The sequence below is a fragment of the Haliaeetus leucocephalus genome, unplaced genomic scaffold (assembly GCF_000737465.1).
Source record: "Haliaeetus leucocephalus isolate CR32 unplaced genomic scaffold, Haliaeetus_leucocephalus-4.0 Scaffold92, whole genome shotgun sequence".
Lineage (NCBI taxonomy): Eukaryota > Metazoa > Chordata > Aves > Accipitriformes > Accipitridae > Haliaeetus > Haliaeetus leucocephalus.
In genome coordinates this window covers 1,548,618-1,570,640 of record NW_010972528.1, presented here as the reverse complement: position 1 = coordinate 1,570,640, position 22,023 = coordinate 1,548,618, and the positions used below count along the sequence as shown (strand labels likewise).

The 22,023-nt window shown below is 44.0% G+C and overlaps 2 protein-coding genes across 3 annotated transcripts in view; one reads left to right on the top strand and one right to left on the bottom strand.

Moving 5' to 3' along the window:
* Nucleotides 1-15,955, top strand: part of CNOT1 (CCR4-NOT transcription complex, subunit 1) — a 59,390-nt gene extending 43,435 nt beyond the window's left edge. For both annotated transcript variants that reach the window (XM_010583969.1, XM_010583961.1), the window contains exons 32-49: nucleotides 918-1,058; nucleotides 1,160-1,264; nucleotides 1,875-1,994; nucleotides 2,545-2,736; nucleotides 4,494-4,636; nucleotides 5,218-5,326; nucleotides 5,421-5,590; nucleotides 6,703-6,934; nucleotides 9,045-9,293; nucleotides 9,930-10,093; nucleotides 10,368-10,485; nucleotides 10,957-11,058; nucleotides 11,321-11,494; nucleotides 12,768-12,917; nucleotides 13,988-14,168; nucleotides 14,564-14,696; nucleotides 14,800-14,934; nucleotides 15,064-15,955. In XM_010583969.1, coding sequence (XP_010582271.1) covers nucleotides 918-1,058; nucleotides 1,160-1,264; nucleotides 1,875-1,994; nucleotides 2,545-2,736; nucleotides 4,494-4,636; nucleotides 5,218-5,326; nucleotides 5,421-5,590; nucleotides 6,703-6,934; nucleotides 9,045-9,293; nucleotides 9,930-10,093; nucleotides 10,368-10,485; nucleotides 10,957-11,058; nucleotides 11,321-11,494; nucleotides 12,768-12,917; nucleotides 13,988-14,168; nucleotides 14,564-14,696; nucleotides 14,800-14,934; nucleotides 15,064-15,142 — 2,697 coding nt within the window. In that variant the 3' untranslated portion in view covers nucleotides 15,143-15,955. The remainder of the gene's footprint in view (nucleotides 1-917; nucleotides 1,059-1,159; nucleotides 1,265-1,874; nucleotides 1,995-2,544; nucleotides 2,737-4,493; nucleotides 4,637-5,217; nucleotides 5,327-5,420; nucleotides 5,591-6,702; nucleotides 6,935-9,044; nucleotides 9,294-9,929; nucleotides 10,094-10,367; nucleotides 10,486-10,956; nucleotides 11,059-11,320; nucleotides 11,495-12,767; nucleotides 12,918-13,987; nucleotides 14,169-14,563; nucleotides 14,697-14,799; nucleotides 14,935-15,063) is intronic.
* A 2,266-nt stretch (nucleotides 15,956-18,221) lies between these two features.
* Nucleotides 18,222-22,023, bottom strand: part of SETD6 (SET domain containing 6) — a 5,022-nt gene continuing 1,220 nt past the window's right edge. Inside the window, exons 2-9 of the mRNA XM_010585202.1 lie at nucleotides 21,832-21,930; nucleotides 21,599-21,743; nucleotides 20,908-21,049; nucleotides 20,392-20,586; nucleotides 20,092-20,215; nucleotides 19,620-19,800; nucleotides 19,252-19,394; nucleotides 18,222-18,715 (exon numbers count right to left, since the gene is read on the bottom strand). Coding sequence (XP_010583504.1) covers nucleotides 18,404-18,715; nucleotides 19,252-19,394; nucleotides 19,620-19,800; nucleotides 20,092-20,215; nucleotides 20,392-20,586; nucleotides 20,908-21,049; nucleotides 21,599-21,743; nucleotides 21,832-21,930 — 1,341 coding nt within the window. The 3' untranslated portion in view covers nucleotides 18,222-18,403. The remainder of the gene's footprint in view (nucleotides 18,716-19,251; nucleotides 19,395-19,619; nucleotides 19,801-20,091; nucleotides 20,216-20,391; nucleotides 20,587-20,907; nucleotides 21,050-21,598; nucleotides 21,744-21,831; nucleotides 21,931-22,023) is intronic.

The following is a 22,023-nucleotide window of genomic DNA, read 5'->3' as shown; positions in this document are numbered from 1 at the left end:
GTCACTGAAGAATGTGTGTAGGCAAAAGTCATTCAAATTTTGTAGAGGGCTTGGTGCTAATGTATCATGGTGCACGTAAAAATGTCATGAATGGTATGAAAATGTAGCAACATTGTAGTCAAGTTTACGGTTTTTTGGTTTTTTTAATCCCTGAAGATGTGTAAAATTGATACGGAGCCAGTTGTAATCAAGGAGGTTTTCTTAAGGAGTAATTATACAAAACATTGTGTTGCAGAAGAAGGTGCTGTACAAGACATCAAAAGATTCACATCTGGCTTAAGCAGTGTAGTTTTCAGGATTTAATGAAGTAGGGGTAGATCCTAATGGACTAAGAAATCCTAGTAGATTAGACTGTGTTTATATGTGTATGCCATTTCCAGTGGGAGTTGATGCTTTGCACCCTGGAAAATAAGTCCATCTGTTCAGGGTTCTCTTAAAGCAGACTCCTGAGAAGAGAAGAAAATCTGTATCAGAAAGGGAACCCACTGAAAAAGGTTTACAACTACTGTTTTGCATTGTTAGCGATGCACCTCTATCTTCTGATTACAACCTAGGAAGCAGAAAAACTTTTACGCTGTGATGTGAGGCTTGCTTTTCCTGCGTTAGCATCTGTTGTATGTGCATCAGTCTAAAGCAGAGCTTTATTTCTATGCCCTGGAGATAGGTTGGTGGAGAAGATGGAGAACCTCCTGCTGTTTTGTTCCTTGTTGAAAGCCTTTACTGTCGTCTTGCCTACATGTTTTATTCAAAGCTATGCAAAATTAAGTTTATTATTGTATATTCCATGCAAAGAGTGCATTCCTAAGAGCATTTCTTCTTATTGCTGGTTTTCTGTATAGGCAGTGGTGTGGATTTTAAGGCTAGCAACATACAGGGGAAAATTTACAGCTGTCACTGATTATTGTGATTTTCAATAGGCAGCCTCCCCACAACAGAGGGACATGATGGAGCAGGCAGCAGCCCAGTTAGCTCAGGATAACTGTGAGCTAGCATGCTGCTTTATCCAGAAGACAGCTGTGGAAAAGGCAGGCCCTGAGATGGACAAGAGGCTTGCAACTGTAAGTATGGGGCTGCTGTCTTTTATAAAGTATTATATATGCTCATATATATTCAGACTCAGTGTCTAAAATTCAGTGTGGTGTTTGGATTTTTTCCCCAGGAATTTGAGCTCAGAAAACATGCTAGACAAGAGGGTCGTCGGTACTGTGATCCTGTTGTGTTAACTTACCAGGCTGAGCGGATGCCAGAACAGATCAGGTTAAAGGTGAGGGTATTAACTGTGCTATGTTCTGATGCAGCTCTTCTCCCCATCCTGATAACAAAAAGTAGATGGCACAGCTTCACCTAAGCAATCCTGTTTATTTTTAGTCTTGTCTAACAGTGCAACAGCTATTAGCTTGATTAGTAATGGAAACACATGAGTAAGTTGCTCCAAAATGGGTTTTCATACCATTTTCTTCAATTTCTTGAGGACATTAAAAGTCCTGTCTCTTCTTCTGTGCTGTTCCTTTCACTGAAAGATGGCTAGTCTGTTTTGCTGTCTTGTCTTTTTTTATATTTTATTCCTTTAAAGGACACATCATGTGCTCTCAGCAGAGCATGACTTTTGTGCATCAGACAGACATGAAGCCAGTATTCAGTTATTCCTGTTTCTGGGAATGTGAGTTGCAGTTGTAGAGCAAAAATGCTCCTGTTTGGAGGTGTGGCAGGAGAGATAGGACCTCAGCACAGAGCAGCCAAATCCTACTTCTTGATGTCTAGGCCACTCTGTTTAAGAATGTGACTGAGCAGCTACCTGTTACACAAACTGCCCTCATTTCTTACTGTCACAGTGCTTAACAATGAGGTTAATGCCTGTTCTTTTCATTGCAAAGGTTGGAGGTGTGGACCCAAAACAACTGGCTGTTTATGAAGAGTTTGCACGCAATGTCCCTGGCTTCTTGCCTACCAATGACTTAACTCAGCCTACAGGATTCTTGGCTCAGCCCATGAAGGTAGAGATTTCTGAATTAATCGGCTTGAGAGTACTATAGCCCTTTTGGTGAATGTTGTAGAACTTGTGTCCTCTGCTAAAAGACTAGTAAGAATCAGGCATTTGTATTGCTTGGGAATAGTGGTTGAAAGATGAATTAGTTTTGATGTCAAACTAATGGCAACATAAAACTTATATCCAGTCTTAGAGGTTTTTAACCCAGATTGGGACAAGATCTGCAAGTTATGATTTACTACATGTAGTTTTAGTAGCAATGAAACATTTTATTCAAATCTCAGGTTACTTTTTCAGGAAGGTCAAGCATGGATTTTGAGATAATGAACAGATTTTTGTATATATACTTGGTTTTAAGGACTGCTAGAATTGCTAGTTATTTCCACAGCTAATTTGCTCATATTTGTGTATTTAAAATGCCAGCATAACTAACCACAATACTGTAGAGGTCTAAATTCTGGATGCTATAATTTTGGAAGCAGAAGAGCCAATCAGTATTTGAGTTTCACAAATACAATCCTTGCAAAAATCACTCATTCCCACCTTCTCTTAAGCAGCAAGCTTGGGCTACAGATGATGTAGCGCAAATCTATGATAAATGTATGACAGAACTGGAGCAGCACCTGCAGTCCATTCCACACACCCTCGCCATGAATCCTCAAGCTCAAGCATTGCGCAGCCTCTTGGAGGCAGTGGTGGTGGCTCGTAACTCCCGTGATGCTATTGCTGCACTTGGACTGCTGCAGAAGGTGAGTGTTAACAACTCTTCTCCTGTAACAACTCACCTGGAGTTTATTACTCATCTGGTTTGTGGATTATCTTGCTGGTGACTGTGTATCTTCATGCATCCTGTGGAACTTGGTGAAAAACACTGAACAATTGCTGTCTTTGGAAATTCATTAAAAAAAACTGGACAAGGGCCTTAGTGTTCACTTGGTGTGTTGTACACACAGTGGCCAGGCTGCTGTGGAAAGAAGCAAGTACAGAATCCTGGGACTTAGGGGAGTTTTGTTCAGATGTGGCAAGTAGAGAGCTATTGCACTCCAGAATAGTCTTTGATTTCAGGATGATTTGGAGGCTAAGATGATGTTTGAATTGCCCTTGAAGGTGGATAGTGTTGAGCATAGTACTGGATTTATAGTGGCACACTTGGAGATTGTATTTTGCAGTAACTGTTAAATGAGTATGCATGGTGGGTTGACCCTGGACAATGGCCAAGCATCCATCCAGCTGCTTCCTCATTCTGCTCTCCTGCAGGACAGGGAGAAAATAGAGGCAAGGCAAGATGACTTGTTCATCCAGATTATGACAGTTTAGTAGGGAAAGAAAAAGCTGTGTGCACAAACAAAAAGATTAAAATCGCTACTTTGCATCAGCAGGCAGATGTCTAGCCACTCCTCAGAAAGCAGGGCTTCAGCACATGTAACATTTGTTTGGAAAGGCAAATATCATAACCATGAATGCCCCTCTTCGTCCTCCTTTCCCTGAGCTTTTATTGCTGAACATGATGTCATATGGTATGGAATATCTTTTTATTAAGTTTGGGTCAGCTGTCCTGGCTGTGTTGCTTCCCAACCTCTTGCCCATCCCCAGCCTACGCACTGGTGGGGGAGGCAGAGTGGGAAAGAGAAAGCCTTGATGCTGTGCAAGTGCTGTTCAGCAATTGGCAAAACACTGGTGTGTTGTCAACACTTTCAGCACAAATCCAAAGCACAGCACCATATGGGCTGCTATGAAGAAAATTAACTCCAACCCAGCCAGAACTAGTAGACTATGACAGGTGGAATGTTGCAGTGAGCTCTGCAAGCTAAGCTGGCATCAGTGCCTGTGTAGTAGTGCAGAGCAGAGTGACAGATATGGAGAAAAATCCACCTGAGTACAGTGGAAGGATACTGAGCTGTCTGCATAAGGATCCAAGAACAGTGGCAAAACAGAAGTAACTGAAAGCTGGAGGGAGGCTCTTTGTTCTTGACTGATCGTACTTGTACCTACTAAAGGATCTAGTCCTGACTAGGACTCAACCAGGTAAATTGTGCTGCCCTTGTAAGACTCATTTTCCATTTGCTATAGACTAGCACAGATGCATCTGAGTGGTGCAGCTCTTTGTGTAAAGAACCTGAGAGCTGACCTCTGGCAGGTTCTGTAAATTTTCTTTCATGTAGTTTTTCATGAGCCATATGCAGAATTGCTCAGGAGGAGGCATTGACTTGCAGAAGCTGCAGAACAAACTAATGCGGTCTTTCATACTATTTGGTGCTTATATAAAGCCAGTGGGGCATAAAGGGACTGTAGGCTTGTTTGTGGTAGGACAGCTGTGCACAGTGAACGTATAGATGCCATAACAGCTGGTAAAATCTCACATAGTCTTATCAAGGGGTCAGCACAATGACTAAATTGGTTTATGCATGTCTGCCAAGTCTTCTGGTGATAATTTGCTGATGTAATTTGCAGAAAATTTGGAAGAGGACTTGTTTTTTCCTCTGCTAACAGGTTGCATCTATTCTAGGCTGTAGAAGGCTTACTGGATGCCACTAGTGGGGCAGATGCTGACCTCCTGCTTCGTTATCGTGAGTGTCATCTGCTTGTGCTGAAGGCTCTGCAGGACGGCCGTGCATATGGATCTCCATGGTGTAATAAACAAATTACTAGGTCAGTTATGAGACAATAGGAATATTGATGTAGCTTTCATCATCTTTTGGGAGTTAACTGTGTTACTCTGAATCACTTGCCTGTTAATATTTTGCATTACTGCAATTTGGACAGACAAAAAATAACTAGCTTTTTTGTCAAAAAGATGTGATAATGCTGCTTCATCCTAGAACATGATGGGAATCTGTAATGGAATTAAGTATTAGAGATGGTCTGGGTTTTTTTCCGCATTTTATATGTCTCTATGCTGTCACAAACAATGTGACATGGCATATGCCTGCAGCAGAAGCACTAGTACTTTAGGCAGATGTGCCGCTTTGTCCTCAGAAGGGAGGTGTCTTATGCTGAATGAACTGAAGCTCTTGAAGAACTGTTGTGACCAGTTGTGCAGGGCAATGAATGCTTGAGGCTGATGACTGTTCTGAAGTCAGACATTACCTTAGAGAATGCTTAGAAGAGTCTTCTTTTGGAGCTGAGTAATGAATCATAGTGAATGGCACAGTTTCTGAAGTATTAGATTTGAGTTGCTTCGCTTAAACTGTGTTGTTTAAGTACACTTTTTAAGTTGTCCAATTCTTCAGGTGCCTGATTGAATGCAGAGATGAGTACAAGTACAATGTGGAAGCTGTGGAGCTGCTAATCCGCAATCACCTTGTTAACATGCAGCAGTATGACCTTCACTTGGCTCAGGTAAAGGGAACCTGCTCTTTTGGAGGAGAAGAGTTACGGTCAGTCCACTGTAAGATTTGTGGTTGAACTTTAATTGCCTTTGTTACATTGACAGTCAATGGAGAATGGCTTGAACTACATGGCTGTGGCATTTGCCATGCAGTTGGTAAAGATCCTGTTGGTGGATGAAAGAAGTGTCGCCCATGTAACAGAGGCAGATCTGTTTCACACAATTGAGACGCTCATGAGGATTAATGCTCATTCCAGAGGAAATGCCCCAGAAGGGTGAGATTTGAAATACTGTGCAATGTATTACTTCTCTTGTGCTCACTTATGATTTGAATGTTATATAGGCAATGTCTCATATCATTCAGTCATATGGCTTTAAACTTTCTCTAGGGCTGCAGTCCTATGTTAGTTTAAACTGTCACTTTTGTAATCGTGCTGACTTTATGTCAAAATAGAGGCAGCTGCAGCATCACATCAAACTGAATGCTTGAGCAGGAAAATCTTTCTATGCACTGTGCTCCAAAATACCATGGTACTGTGAGAAACTTGCTTGAATTCTTGCTTTATCGCAAATTTAGGCAATATTCTTACCTGCTTTAATCTTAAATGTCTAGGTGTTAATTTGTTTAATCACAAGCAATTCATCAAATTAGACCACTCTTTCTGGTTTTTTTAGACAATTTTGTTTAGAGTCTACAAAGCAGTCGTCCACTGTCTCACATGGCTTGTGTATCCACCAGCAGCTGATTGGGCAGCAAGTGTTGCCACAGCATCTGGAAATACCTGTGGGACTTGCAGGCCTCCTGTTACTAAGGTGGAAGCATTGCTGCTGCGTTTGAGGAAGACATGGGTTGGAGCTTGGAGAACTCTGGACTGCTGTGAGAGCAACCAGCAGCTGGCTAGTGGTGGTGGCAGTGGCTGCCACTACTAGCACAACTGCTAGTGGGAGGTCCCAAAACAAAAGTCCTTTTGTCTGCAGTTAGTGTTGGTAGACTGTCTTTGCTGTAAGACTTGATTTTCACTGCAGCCAAATTTAGTGCCCCAGTCAGGCTGTTTAGCACTGGCATCTCCCTATTTTGGAGCATTTTAGGGCTTCCAAAGTCTGCAAAAGTGAAGTTATTTCTACTGGTGCTTTGCTGCAGCACACTGCTGTGTGACTTGGAGTGGAACTTCAAAGCTTGTATGACTTCAGTGTTCCTTCTTTCATCATAGAAGTATCTGCTTTCATGACTTATTTCTGCTGTTTCATTGACGACTGGGAGATATGAAGATTTAGTATAAGAAATAATTTGCTTGCTTTCAACTACATTTGACTGAGCTTCCAGTTCCTACACCTTCTGAGGGAGGAGAAATTCTAACTTGGCTCTTGCTCTGGTCTGTTGCATTAGATTACCTCAGCTGATGGAAGTGGTCCGATCAAACTATGAAGCAATGATTGACCGTGCTCACGGAGGTCCCAATTTCATGATGCATTCAGGAATTTCCCAGGCCTCTGAGTATGATGATCCACCAGGTCTGAGGGAGAAGGCAGAGTACCTGCTAAGGGAGTGGGTGAACCTCTACCATTCAGCTGCAGCAGGCCGTGACAGTACCAAAGCATTCTCTGCGTTTGTTGGACAGGTAGAGCTTTTGGAAAGAAAGGTGCTTTTTATTCAACATAAGTAGGGTGTGATGCTCTCCATTTTAAAGCAGTATTATAACCGTGTTAGGCATCCTTTTGAAACTTTCAGGTGTGTGGCAGTTGACTATCAAAATTTTGTCTGTTTTTCATGGTAAAGTTCTGTAGAAACCCCTACTCTTCAACAAATCATGTTCTTCAGATACTATAGCAATAAGTTGTCAGTTCAGACCATGAGGTTTGGGATAAGTCTGGTGGGAAAAGAACTATAGCTGAGATAGCTGTTGGGAATAGTTCTGACATGCTCTGTGTAATGAAGCTTGACTGGTGTTGCTTCTTATGGGTAACAGTAAAAGCTCTGACAGCCTATGGAAGGAAATTGCTAATAGATATGAGATGCAGGTGAATTGCTTCAGTCTGTGTGAACAAGGGAATCCTTTTTCTAACTGGAATCATTAGAGTTGAGGAAAAACTTGAAACTTCATTAGCTGAAGTGGTGCCTAAGTTTAAACAGCCTCCCAATATTTCACTCCAGGGCACCTTAACAGGTGTGATGAACAGCACATGTCTGCCTTTCAGGTGTGACTGAGAAGGGAGATGCCCTCAGTAGCCCAACATGTGTGGTAACAAACTTCATATACATATATATATGCAGTCATCTCCCTAAAACTGCGTTCCTGGCAGCTCCTTGACTGCAGCTGCAAGGAAGCCCCTGACTTAGTCTGTTTGTATTATGTAAGTTTCCATGTTAATGACAGAAATGCTACAGATTTTGCAGCTACTAATGAAAAGAAGTTCAAGCTACAAAGTATGCATGAAGATCTTGACTGATGCAGTGATTTTTTCATGTGATTTTAGTGTCCTTGTGTGATGGCTTTTAGCCAGCTTTCTGTTGGTCTGACTTCTACTGCATAGCATCTTTTTTGAATGTTTTTAATGGGTCCTGTATTAAACCCTATTTAAAAAAAAAAATTACCTCTTCATGTGACCTTACTCCTTTTTATACCTTAAAGTATGCTTATAAAGCTTACTTCAGTATAGTATACTCATAATAGTCAATGCACTTTTGTCCTGCTTCACTCTTACCACACTTGTTTAGCTTTTGTACCTATTTGATCGGATTTGAAATAGCAATTGAAATATATTGAAGTGCAGTGTTTATACATAATTTTTTCCTTACAGGCTTTAGCTATGGGTTTCAAAGGAGTCATTTTGTAATAACTGCATTAAACAAGGTTTTATTACTGAATTTAAATGACCATAATTTTGGCTGCTTTAAATTAGTGTTGCTTCCTTTCCACTAGTCTTTAGGAGAAGGAGCATAGAACTTTGAAGGCAGATACCTGAATTCCTTTTAAAAAAAGTTTCTCCAGAAATACTAGAAGTTCTTCAAGAGTTAGCTGTATATATAGCTTCATGTCTGTGCAGTAGGAGTTTAGAAGTAAGATGCTTTATTCAAAACCCAGAGGTTTTCTGCAGTGTAATTTGTTTCATTTTGATGGCTTTAATGCTGTGGGTAAGAAAAAAAAGGAGATCTCTTTTTTTAATGTGTATGTTTTTAAAAACACACTCCACTGCAAAACAAACAAAAAAGCCCACCCAGTCTTTGTCTGCATGTAATGTTCCTGTAAGGAAAATTCACTCTGCAAATGCAGTTTGCTTCACAGAATGTTGCTGCAAAGTAGTGATGGTTCCTGAACTAGTAGCTGAAGTTTGCCCTTCCCGGAGCTTGTACGCCCCTGTGTGGGCTCCTGAATGCCTGACAGACTGAACTGCTGCCACCTCTTGCTGTCCTTCATGCAAGGTTGAGTGTTGGTGGCAGAACTGATAGTGAAACAGGCTCCTCAGCTATGCTGATGGCTGAGAAGAATTGGGATCAAAAAGTCTATTTGGGAGTAAAAGTCTTTGCTAAAATTGCGCTGCCACCCTCAAGTTGCCTTGAAAATACTCATCTTGGGGAAGACTAGCAGAGAGAGCTTGCAGCCCATCTCTTGAGAGTGTGGTAAAAATTGAGCCAGGCAAGGTGGGTGCTTTGTAAAGTGTGTGTTGAAGTAAGTTGTAAAACAAACTTTCTGTGGTTATGGTGCTGAGGTTTTTTCCTTTCCCGGATAGATGCACCAGCAAGGAATCCTGAAAACAGATGACCTGATCACCCGCTTTTTCCGTCTTTGCACCGAAATGTGTGTTGAAATCAGCTACCGTGCTCAGGCTGAGCAACAGCATAACCCTGCTGCCAACCCCACCATGATTCGAGCCAAGTGCTACCACAATCTGGATGCCTTTGTGCGACTTATTGCGCTGCTAGTGAAGCACTCTGGGGAGGCAACCAACACAGTTACAAAGATCAACCTCCTGAATAAGGTTGGGAGTGCTTTTTGTACTCGTTGCATTTAAAGTGCATAATCAGGTGTACCTTTGCTGATAAACGTGAAATGTAGACCTTAATGCAGGCTACTGCTGAAGTATCAGATGAGGACTTTGATGGGTTGGTCACTGAAATGATAAACTGTCGAGTGGAGCATCAGGATGCCAAGTGGCTTTCTTGTGCACAAAAATTTCATATCAATCAAAGCTGAAACTCACCTTTGTGCCTTGAAAAAGTCAACTACTGTTGTTCTGAGGTATTAGAAAGTGTGGTTTAAGGTTGGTGATTCTGGGGTGTCTCCCTTGATTTTTGAGGGCCTTGCCTATACTCTTACACTACTTGGTTTATGGCTAGATGGTCTTAGGTAGTTAAGACCTTCCAGTGCTGTGCAGTGAGTCATTGTGACGATGATCCATGGGACAGGGAGAGCAAAGTATAGTGGTTGGGAGTTGCTGATAGAGATTATAATATTAATTTACATAATGCTTCCAATAACTAGGATTTTTGGTTCTTGTTAGAATCTCCCAATTTTTTTCCTTTTTTTTTCTTTTGCTAACGGTTAAAGTATTATTTATAGGCTGACTTGCGAAGTAATTCTTGCTGTCACCACTGAAATGTCTTGATCTCTTTAGGTTCTTGGTATTGTGGTGGGAGTTCTTCTGCAAGACCATGATGTTCGGCAGAGTGAGTTTCAGCAACTTCCTTACCATCGCATTTTCATCATGTTGCTGTTGGAATTAAATGCTCCTGAGCATGTGCTGGAGACCATCAACTTCCAGACACTCACAGCTTTCTGGTATGTATTTGAGATTGGCCACAATCCTCATCCTTTCCTGGTAGGATCAAGATTTTTTGTCTGAAGCCTATCTGACTGTTCCTTTGTGGTGGCTTAATCACATTCAGAATAACTGGTTCTATAGACTGTCCACTTGCTTGTTTTAAGGAAGATGACTGGTAAAACCCAAGATGCTAAAATGCCTTGCTTTTAGGGCTGTGTATGTTTTCCCTCAATGTTATGAAAAGCAATCTTATTGCTGTGCACTTTTAACCTGCTCTAACTTTTCTTTCAGTAACACATTTCACATCCTGAGGCCTACAAAAGCTCCAGGTTTTGTTTATGCCTGGCTGGAACTGATCTCCCATCGGATTTTTATTGCAAGAATGCTGGCACATACACCACAGCAGAAGGTGTGGCTGCAGTTTATCTCTTCTGAATTAAAAAGCTCACACGGATGCTTATCTGGTGTGGTGCTGTTTCACATCTCTTGAAGTGCACTAGTAGCATGGCTGTCCTGTTTCTGTTGTCTTCCATATTCATGGTAATCTAACTGCATGGAGGAGAGTCTTTGTGTCAATAAACTATAGAATACAGGGTGAATTGAATTTAATAAACATGCCTTTGTCAAAATCTGGAAGAGCTGTAGTCTAGACCGAATACTGTCAACTCAGTATGGCATGTTGAGTGCTCCAGAAACACCCATAGCAGATGATGTGTGGCTAAAGCCCTTGAAATGAGCTGTGCTCCACTCACTGCTAGAGCTAGCAGGAGGACATAACTTTGATCCAGGTTTATGTGAAGACCAATCTAATTACTGTTTTGAAATTAAGGTAACTGCTCTTCATTGCATGTTTTCCACCTGCTGTTTTTTTTCTTGACAGGGTTGGCCTATGTATGCCCAGTTATTGATAGATCTTTTCAAGTACTTGGCTCCTTTCCTTAGAAATGTGGAACTCACCAAACCTATGCAAATTCTTTACAAGGTAAAAAAATCTCAGCTACTCCCAACCAAATTTGTCTGAAAGTAGAGGTGTTCTGGTAGCAAAATAAGATTTACTGTTCTTTTCTTTTATAACTTATATCTTAGAGTTAAATGCAAATCTGGTGTGGGACAGAAACAGGCTACCTTCCTAGATTAATTTCTTCCTGTTAATGTTAACCACATGACACAGAAGTGTGGCTCTGCAAGCTCTTGGGCAGTTTCAACAGTTACACACCTCTTCTACATTGTATTTTATGTTACAGGGCACTCTGCGTGTGTTGCTGGTCTTGTTGCACGATTTCCCAGAATTTCTTTGTGACTACCACTATGGGTTCTGTGATGTGATCCCACCTAACTGTATTCAGCTAAGGAATCTGATCCTGAGTGCCTTCCCACGGAACATGAGGCTTCCAGACCCTTTCACCCCCAATCTAAAGGTAGGACTTACTTTCAGGAGTTTGATAATTGGAAGCTTTAATGCTCCAAATACTCTTTATCCAGTTTTCTTGGTGGAGACTGTGGAATTTGGGGAACAGTTTAACTGATACTTGAATTAATGCAACCATTCAAAAGTTAACAGGTAATTTGAAACTTAAGTGACATAGTCAGCAGCTAGCAGAACAACATTTTTGGCACCCATAGATACTTGGCTTGCTTGCAAGGCTTCATTGGTACCTGTAGATACTTGGCTTCCTTGCAAGGTCTGTGCAGGTTCAACCTGAAAGGACAGGCTCTTGAGACTTGTGTTACATGAGAACTGCATTGAGAACCTAGCTTTTGCATGGAAAACCAGAGGGCTTTCCTTTTTCCAAGGGGACCCTGACTTGATGGTGTCCCTAGATCTGACTAGCACATGGTGTTGGAGCAACGGTGTTTTTATCATTGTACTGTCTCATTTGTCACTGAGAAACAGACTACTTAAGTAGTCTTTGTGGCTTTGCTGTTAGAAAGTTCAGCCAACAGTTTGTGTCTTGGTTTTTTCAGCTCATGCTGAATTGCATAGCTTGTGCTCCACAGGATGCATGGTGACTGGAGTTCATTTAACTAATTGTTGAAGAGCAGGTGTCTGAGCACTATGGGATTGTAAATACTTTTTGATGAGAAACACGGATGCTATCTTCTCTTGAAAATTATGAGATAAACCACTGAAGTAAGCCTCTTGCATAATGGGGAGAGACTTTGACAAGTGTTGATGTTCTCTAAGTCTTTGGGCACATGCCAGTCTCCTAATGATGGAACGATTAGAAGCAAACTTTCTCACACCACTAAAGCATTGTCCTATTGTTCTTCCTTGCCTGAGCTGTGCAGGGTAATGGGAGTGAAGCGGCAATACTCATTCAGTTAGTACTTCTTGAGACTGAAGAAGGCTGTTCTTGACTTGTGGATGTTTGTACTTTTTTAAACTACCAAATTGGCTTGAGTGTAGATAGGGAGACTTCAAAGGCAGTGACTGAATTCCCCTATGGCCTTTGCCCTTGAATTCTTTTATCTTCTGCTCTCAATTCTTTGAGACAGTCATTTAATGAATTTGCACATTAGAGACCAAGTTTCTTCTGAAATCTGCAAAAGTCTAGTGTTCTTTTTCCTTGCTGGTAGGAGAAAGTGATCAACAGCAGTAGTTGATGTAATATCACTTACAGATCTACTTTTGCAATTTGTTCCTTTAGAGAGATTGCTTATGGTTTAGCTGACTGGGTTTTCTCTCAACAGGTGGACATGTTAAGTGAGATTAATATTGCCCCACGAATACTCACAAATTTCACTGGAGTGATGCCACCTCAGTTCAAGAAAGACTTGGATTCCTATCTCAAAACCCGTTCTCCGGTCACTTTTTTGTCTGACTTGCGCAGCAACCTACAGGTGAGTTGCTGGTTTCTGAGGATCCTGAACTCAAATAGTGTGGGACAAATGATCTTGCTGGCTGAGTCAGCCTCCTTTCTTGCAGGAATTTTGTTGGTGTGTAGCAAGCTTGTGTTCCAGGCAGTAGAAAAGCCTGTGAAAATGCACACTTCCCTGAATAATTCTTCTCCCACTCCCTAGCAGGATGTTTTAAGTGTGTGTTAAGTAGTTTCAGCCAGGTGGAACTTAAGGAATGTTGACTTCAATGACCCTAAAATGATCTAATTTAAAAGCAGTTGGTTTTATCTACATGAACTGCCAAATGCTTATGGTGAAAATGCAAGGTTGTCCTTGTCTAAAACTTTGACTCTTCTGCTTCCATGTGCTCAACCTTGCAAATCTTTAGCGAAGAATGTAGTCAAGAGCTGATTGCATCAAGCCTCCTTTTTTTTGTCCTGGACCACTGGGTGATGAAGAGTCTTGTGGCTTCCATCACACAACTCAAGCACTGTTTACTCAGGCATTGTCTGAGAGTCAGTGGGGTTTATTGAACTTTTTTTTAGAATCTGATTAAACTTTGACTCCAAATGGATTCATTGTTATAGAAATCTATGGATCTGCATGTTAAAAAAGGCAAATTAGGTAAAGCCCAGTTCAGACTTGTTAGCCAACCACACTTCATACATCACAAGGCTTGGCTTGCAACAGACTTCAAGACTGAAGTTGGACTTTCTCAGAAAATTGCTGACTGAAGCATTTACAGAGGTGGTGTGCATTTCAGCCAGCCTCTGGCACTGCTGGTCAATTCAGATTGTCCTTAGCTGATTTTTTTTTCTTTTAGGCAGGGAGTACAAAAATTATCTGTTGGGTGTCTCAATATTTTGTTGATGCTTTTGAATATGTGTCTGTGTGTGTGTATATATATATAACTGCTATATTATAAAAGGGTAAATGCCAAATTGAATTTGCGGATGTCTGAGTGTGTCATCTTCTGTATAATCAAGATACTTGGATGCTGTTGTTGTACATGCTGTACCTTCGATTACTGAAGGAACATAAAATGTTAATGCTTTTCATATCTTTGCTTTTAGGTATCAAATGAACCTGGCAACCGCTACAACATCCAGCTGATTAATGCACTGGTGCTCTACGTAGGTACTCAAGCTATTGCGCACATTCACAACAAAGGCAGCACACCCTCTATGAGCACCATTACCCACTCAGCTCACATGGACATCTTCCAGAATTTGGCAGTAGACCTGGACACTGAAGGTGAGCTGGAAACACTTCTAGTTCATGCGATGTCAAATTTAACAGCTGATTATCTGTTTGAGCTATGAGAAGTATAGAAGATCATTTCATGTAGCTGCTAGTGAATTCACAGTAAGTAATGCTATGTTGAATATTAAAAACTCTGAATACAGGAGCGATATTAAAACCAAATGTTTAGGGTATTCAAGGGAATAAGAAATAAGTTTGAAGAATTAAATTCTTACTGCCCCATCAGCTTGGGTTGATAAGGCTTTTTCCTATCTTCAGTTTTTGTTTCTTGTACTTTCATAAGGCAGGCTCACAAACCTTAACTTTAAGCAATACTAGTTGCTTCTTTATTCCTTTTTGTGTATATGTAAAGGAAACCTTATGTACTCACTGTTCCTCTTCTGTAGGCCGCTACCTTTTCTTGAACGCAATTGCCAACCAGCTGCGCTATCCCAACAGTCATACCCACTACTTCAGTTGTACCATGCTGTACCTGTTTGCAGAGGCCAACACTGAGGCTATCCAGGAGCAGATCACTAGGTGAGAGGGAGGGCATTTAACTTGCCAGCATTCAGCTTTTTGCTTTCCTTCCTTGTGTATTTTGGATCTTTGAGGTCTAACTGTTTTTACTTTTGGATTACAGGGTTCTCTTGGAACGGCTGATTGTAAATAGGCCTCATCCTTGGGGTCTCCTTATTACTTTCATTGAGCTGATCAAAAATCCAGCGTTTAAGTTCTGGAACCATGAGTTTGTTCACTGTGCTCCAGAAATCGAAAAGTGAGTAACTTAACTACAAAATCAATAAAACAAAGTATCTGAAGCAGGGGCTGAGTTCTTGGTGCTTCATAGTGGAAGCACTGTTTGCTGCCATAAATGCACCTAATGCTGCTTTGCTTCTCTGTTCAGGTTGTTCCAGTCAGTTGCACAGTGCTGCATGGGGCAGAAGCAGGCCCAGCAAGTAATGGAAGGGACTGGTGCCAGTTAGATGAGCTGCATCTTGCATTGTAAGCGTGCCAGCCTGGAGGTCCCTGTCCCATCAACTGACAGAAGACTCTGTAAGGCTCATCCTGACCTTCCCAGCCCCCTTGATTGGGTAGACGCAACAGACCCTGGGTGAAAGTCTATGTGGGCACGTTCCAAAGTTTGAAACAGATTTTTGACTTTTGGCCAAAATTCAGAAGATGCTGTGAATATCATTTTGAACTAGTGTAAATACAAGGAACAGAAACATTTGTCTGGACTTTTGGGTTTGTGCAAATTGTGTAAGAGGCAGGTGGGTAACTGGTGCCTGTCCAGCTTGTAATAAAGGGGCAGCTGCTGATGCCAAGCACTTGTCTGGGGCAGACCTCCTTGTCCTGACATTCCCAGACTCCCAAAGAATATTGAAAAGCCAGTTATAATATTATGTAACTTATTTTTCTTTACGTGGATGGGGGACCTTTAAATCACTAAGTTCTTTTACAAAAAAAAGGGGGGGGTGGATGTGTTTGGAATATGGGAATACTATGGAGTATGGGAGGGGTGAGGGAGGGGTTAAGGTTCAGCATTGCTTTTCCCCCACCCTCATCAAATGCTGACAGACAGCAAGTGGAGTGGCAGTCAGAATGTCTCCTTTCTGTTGGAGAAAGACACACCTCAGGCCCTTTGGGAGAGGGTCAGCTGTTTTTAGTAAAGAAACCAGAGACCAGGCCTATAGCTTTTTTTTTTTGGACACTTGTAAATTTTGGAAGGTGGGGGGTTAAATCTAGACCTTTTCCCACCCCCCCCATCCTGTGACCACACAGTATAAGTTTATAAAAAAAACCAAAAAAAAACCAAAAGAAAAAAAAACAAAAAAACAAAACAAAAACCCAAAGGACCAATACAGCCCATTTTGTAAGGATTTTGAATGTTTTGTAAAGTATTGGTCCATGTGTTGTATTTTGTAGCCTTTCTAGTTCTTGGGCTTTAGTTCTCCCACTTCTTGTATGTATGCATACTGTAGTTACACATTAAAGTCATGACATGCAGCACGTGCCACTGTGCTTATTCTCTCCAGTTCTACCCTGCCTGGCCCAGTGATGTCTTCCAAAGTCTGTTTCCACCCATCCAAAAAGTGCAATTTTCCAGTGTGTTTTGGGCACTGCTTATTGAAAGCAACTGGGTTTGTTTCCTAGTGTGAGGTCAGAGGGGAGTATTGTTATGCCTAGGAAAGGACAGTTCTGCACAGACAGAAATACCTTAGTTGCAAGTTCATGAGCAGAGTTTGTCTCTGACAAAGTTGTGCTAGAAAGGACACTGCTTGCAGTGGAGGGATATGCAGCACAGACAGCAGATCAGCTTCCTTTCTAATGTCTTGTGCGATAATATCACTAGGTTGTTAAAGCTAGTTGACTGCTGTTTGGGTGGAGAGGTCAGGATTTCCTGCTTAGGCTTAAGGGACTGTGTACCTGGCTGTGCTTTTGCTGCACGGAGCAAAAACTAGGTCCAGGGGACCAACTGTGCCAGTGGACTGCAGCTCAAAGGGAATTCTCTATCTGTGACCTGTTTCTAGGCAGTGTTTTTCAGTCACCTGTGTGTCAAGGTGTAGTCTCTTGCCAGTTCGTACAGTTCCCTGGCATTTCTTCAGCAGGTCAGCAGTTGTGCTGAAACCGAGCCTTCTGAAGCTGGAATTTTTTTGTTCTGGTATTGCAACTCTAGCTTACTCTTTCTCTTGTATTGGGTTAGGATACAGAGAAATCCCAGCAACCAGTTTTTCTTTATCTAGTCTAGATACCATGGGACTTTTTTCTGCTGTTCAACTAGCAAACCATAGGCTGAGCTTACTGACTTGTCCTAATGACTCAAAGCTCAAAGGTCTCTCTGGTTCTGTACTAATGCTGCTGTACATGGCTGGTTCCCTTTAGGCTTTAAGAACTGGTAGGCTAGTGTAAAGAGCAGGTAGAAGGCAGACAGGGCTCAGCCAAGATCCCAGTAACACAAGTTGGGCTGGTAGGATGAAGGCCACTGCACTTCATATCCTCTCTTGGCAGGTAAGGAACCTGCAGCTGTCAAAGTAAATGGTACTGGTGTCAGCTCCCCAAGGATTACCAGTGTCCTTGCCAGCAGAGGCCCTGGGTGTAACACACTTCATGTTTAAGAAATGAAGACTAACCTCTTGAACCACCGTGTGCCTAGTTTGAAATCTAGTCTGCTGTAGGGAGAGAAGCACCAGGATGGCATACTGGACTCTGAACAGCCACTGCATTACACCACTGTAAAAAGGGAATTTAAAAAAGCTACCCTAGGTACTGTTAAACCACCCTGGCCCCCAGCAGTGCAGGTAGGGCTGTAGCTGACCTTTATCTACATGAGTACAGTCTGCATTTTGCTTGTTTGCAATACTTCTAACCGCAGCACCAGCAAAGATCCCTCCTCTTAGATGGGGCTTTGCACCCTGTTGAAGTAGACAGTGTTGGCTGGGTAAGCAACATTGTCTTTATTATATGTAGCTTGGCCTGCAAACTTCCAGTGTTTTGTCATGCAAAAACTGCTGAGGGAAAAATACTAATATATAGCTAAACATGATGCAGAGCGATGCCTGAGTTCAGGGAAGAACTGTATCATCAACTGGAGGGTGTGTATCAAATGCTTAGCCTACAGCAGCTGCAGAACTGTGACAGTGCTCCTTTAGTCTCAAGCCCATACAGGAGTGGCTTTTATAGAGGTAAGAGGAAATGCATCTTGCTATACTGAGCCTACATGAAAACCAGATGGATGGGCTTGTACTCTTTAAAATGCTCAGTATTAACTAAGTACAGGTGAAGAGTTTAGTGTTGTCAGCATGCCCACCTGCTGGATGTTTACTCTGAACCTCTGTAAGGTAAGAGCTACTAGCTGGATTTCTGCCCTCTTCATCTGGACAGGGAGCAGTTCTTGCCTTAAATTTCTGTTGCTCAATGAGGGAACCCACCTGCTGTTCTGACAGTGTCTGTCTGCCTTCCTAAAACAGCCATTAGGAGGTCTGGGCTTTCTTAAGTCCTCTAGAAGAAAGGTGGTCATCGTGCTCCAGAGCTCCCATTGTAAGATAAGGCCACCCAAAACCATTTCTGTGGTGTGGAGGATACTTTGTTTATGTAGAGGTAGCTAAAAAGCCACGTCATATGAGGGACAAGTGGGCCTTCAATCTTACCATCTGTTCTTGCTGCTGCAGAAGAGATGGCCAAAGGCTGACTTTCCCCTCCTGCGCACAGTTCCAGGCAGTTCACTTCCAAGGGCAGCGAGGTTTCTAGCGTACCAGCTCTAGCAGCTGATGCAAGATCCTTTTCTGTCCATAGCGCACATGCAAAGCTTGCTGCTCCCTTCGACTCAGTTTCTCATAAGCCTCCTTGTTATTTAGCAAGTCCTGCTCTGCTTTCAAGTCTGACCTGTAGGACTCCAGGGTCAGCAGCACACTGTCGTAAAGGAGCTTCTTACAAGGGGTTTTGAGTTTGGAGAGAGCCTCGTTCGAAAGGGTAGAGTTTTCTTCTTCCTCACTGTCATCTTCCCAGCCATCTTGTTCCTTGTACTCTTTGAATTCTTCTTCGGACATGCACAGCACCTGTAGTGACCCAGGCAAAGAAACAAGTCACCCAGCAGCATGAGTATATCAGGCTTTCTTCTCCACAGAACTGTGGTTTTAGAGCCACATGGAGCAGGTGAATTGTTCCTCAGCTGTGCTAAAGGTCAGGGAGTAAAACTGGCTTAGATAACTAATCACAAGTAACTTGTGGGTTAGAAGAACACTCAAACAGCAAACCCAGCTGTTGGGAAGAGTCTTAAAGGACATATCAGCTGCTACCTACAAAGGTGCAACAGCTCTCTAGAACAGCAGTACCCATGGAGCCATTCAAGACTGATATGTAAGCACATGTGGGTGGCTAGTTCAGGAAAGGAAGATGATGTAACAGTACCTGTAGCCTGGGAGATGGGCAACCACACCCCCTACCACTTTTCATGCAGGAGGGTTAGTACCAAAATGTCTTTATGTACTTGTCCCCCTTCACTGAACCATTTTGCATGCTGATTTGCCCAGCTGTGGTACACTTAGTCTGTGCTCTTCCTTGTGTAGGTCTTCCACTGCTTGGCAGTGCTTACCTTCAGGGTCATGGACAGCTCTTCTTCTGTCAGCACCTCGTCCCAGCCAAGCACAAAGGCACCTTCCTCCCCCACCATCTCCAGCTGGCACAAGAAGTCCCACTGCTCTGAGACCAGCTGCTGCTGTGCTTCGCTTTTGGCACCTGTTTTCAAGACAGCAGAGCTGCAAACCCAACTTGGGTTGCAGTGGAGGGGGGGGGTGAATGGAGAAGGGGAAACAGGAGGCAGAAAACTAAGGCATAGCCCCAGCACCTGAAATGCTGTGGAACAGGCTTATTTTTCATGTCATCCTTTATCCCTGTTTCATTACATCACTAACAGAGATCCCTGCCCCATCCTTTCCCAAAGTGGCTATGGGTGCCACTCACGCTGCAGTGCTGCTTTGCGTACTGTCACCATCTGGATGTCGGCTGTGTCGTTGGTGTTGCCAGGGTATGGCTCCGCAAAGCCGTACATGTGTAGGAGCTGCCAGTTGGCCATCTGCCCATACGTGTTGAAGATCTCTTGTCCTTTGCCAATAGGCTGTGTGGTAACCATTTGTAAACATTGCTGCAAGCAGGGAGAGAAGAGGCTCTCAGAGCTGTGGTGATCCTACAGCTCTCAGAAACTTAGGTGACCCCAAGCTCTTCCTAGCTAAAGCGAAGCATGCAGTGGGGAAGTGTGTTGAGCAAAATAGCTTTGTAGTGAAATCCAGGCCAGACTCGCTTGCTGCCCTGGCAGGTGAGCAGTGCTGCTCTGCGTTCAGAGAGATGGCCTTGCTGTGCCACCACTCCCAAAGGCCTTGCAAGCGAAGAGGAAAGCAGACTGTGATGATGCCTGGCGCAGTGGCTTTGCACTCACGGGAGCATATTCTAGGTTGGCGTTGTGGTTGGCCACATGGTTCAAAATATCTGCTACAGGCACCATCATGGGAGGATTGGGCCCCTTCTCATCTTCATCTTCCTCCTCCAAAGGTTCCTGAAAGCTAAGACAAGGGAGATTAAGACAAGCCAGTTGTACACCTTGCAGCATAGAGCAAGCTTCACCTTATACTTACTTAAAAGGTTGCAGTCACACAAGTATGTAACACAGCCTATGATCTTTTCTGTGATCCTACTGCTTGTCCTTGCTCCTGGTTGGAGCAGAGCCCTCAGTTCTCACCTGTAGGCCATGACAAATGCCACCAGCTGCTTGTACAACTCCAGTGTGTGCAGTTTGGGGTCAAAGATGTTGGGGTGGGACTCCATGAAAGGCAGGATGATGGAGCTGTACTCCAGGTGGATGTTAGCCAGGTCCTTGTCCACAGCTTCTGGGATGCCCGTGCCTTGCAGGAGCCTTGTTCGTTCTTCTTCAGGCCTGTTGAAAGGAAAAACAAAATAAAAAACAAACAGGTTTATCTCCATCTGCCCTAGGCAGAAGGGTCTGTCAACTCCTTCCTCCTTCACAATCTCAGAATCCTGTTTTCTGGTTATGCCTGTAATTAGCTCCAACCCCAGGTAGTGGCTGAGAGGGGCTCTCAGGCTACAGCCATTGACAGCAGAGGGCTAGAACAGAGGGATGGAGTCATCTGGTGGGACCACATCCATCCCCAAAACTCCTGGTCAGCAGCCCCTGGGCTGCACCTGCCTTTAGCTGTCACATTGGGCCACCCTACAGCCCTGCTTGGTTTTACCTTACCAGAACATGGGGTGATCCAGGCTCCTGAAGTCCTGCCAGAGGGAGAAGTAAGGCTGCCACTGGGAGTTGCTGGCTGTGTACTCGTATAGCAGGGCCAGCAGCAGCGGCACCCAACCGGACTGGCTCTGCAGGGACTCCTGGGCTAAGGAAGCGGGGATGATGGAGAAAAAGTAAGTTGAGCTGAGGTTTTGGTCCTTTTCGTCTGAGAACAAGTCTTCTAAGAAGCAAAGCTTGGTCCTACAACCCTCAGCCTGTGGTCATGGGTTTCCCTTTTACTCTGTCAGATCTCTAGCAGAACCAGAAGCTGCTGCTGCTCTGGAGCCATGGCTAAGCCAGACACCCTGCTACCCACACACCGCCTCCCCCTCAGCCTAAGGCTCTGGGTGTCTTCAGTGAGAATGGAACTGTGCTTTTCCCTAGTGGTGTCTGGTCCTAGGCCTTGAGGAAAGCATCACCAAGGGCGTGGCTGTCACTCAGCACCCCCAGTACTGCTGTTAACCGGCTTTTCTCCCTGCCTCCCACGGCTCCAGGCTCCCGCAGGCACCACTGGGGTGCCCAGACCCCCCCCTTTCCTGGCCGCTGCCTAACACCCCTACACCCCCCTGGTCGGGCACCCTGCACCAACCTTCATCCCCCCGCCCGTTATTCCTTCCACCTGCGAAGGAAGGTTGTCTGCCCGAGCACAGCTCACCGTCCTGCAGGAGGGCGCGGATGGGGCTGGTGTGCTGGGAGAGCAGGGCCGAGCGAGGGACGCTGACGAGGACCTCTCCGGCCTCCAGCTCCTCGGCCGCCAACATGCCGTATCCTGCCACCGCCCCCTCCCTGCTCAGACGGACCTTGGGCGAGAGGGGAGCGGTGAAGAAGCGGGGAGGGAGGAAGGAAAAGGAGGTGGGGGGTGGAGGGCCACGGCCGGCGCTGCCTCACCTTCGGGTTGAGCTTCACCCCGGCCCGCCCGCACCACGCCAGGAAGGCGGAGAGGGGGTCGGCGCTGCCCTGTCCCCGGCCGCTGCTCCCGGCCGCTGCCTGCGGGTGAGAACGCGGCGGGAGACTCGCTCCAGCAAGGAGCGGACGAGGAAAGCGCCGGGGCCGCGCCCGGACGCCCCCCCTCCCCCCCCC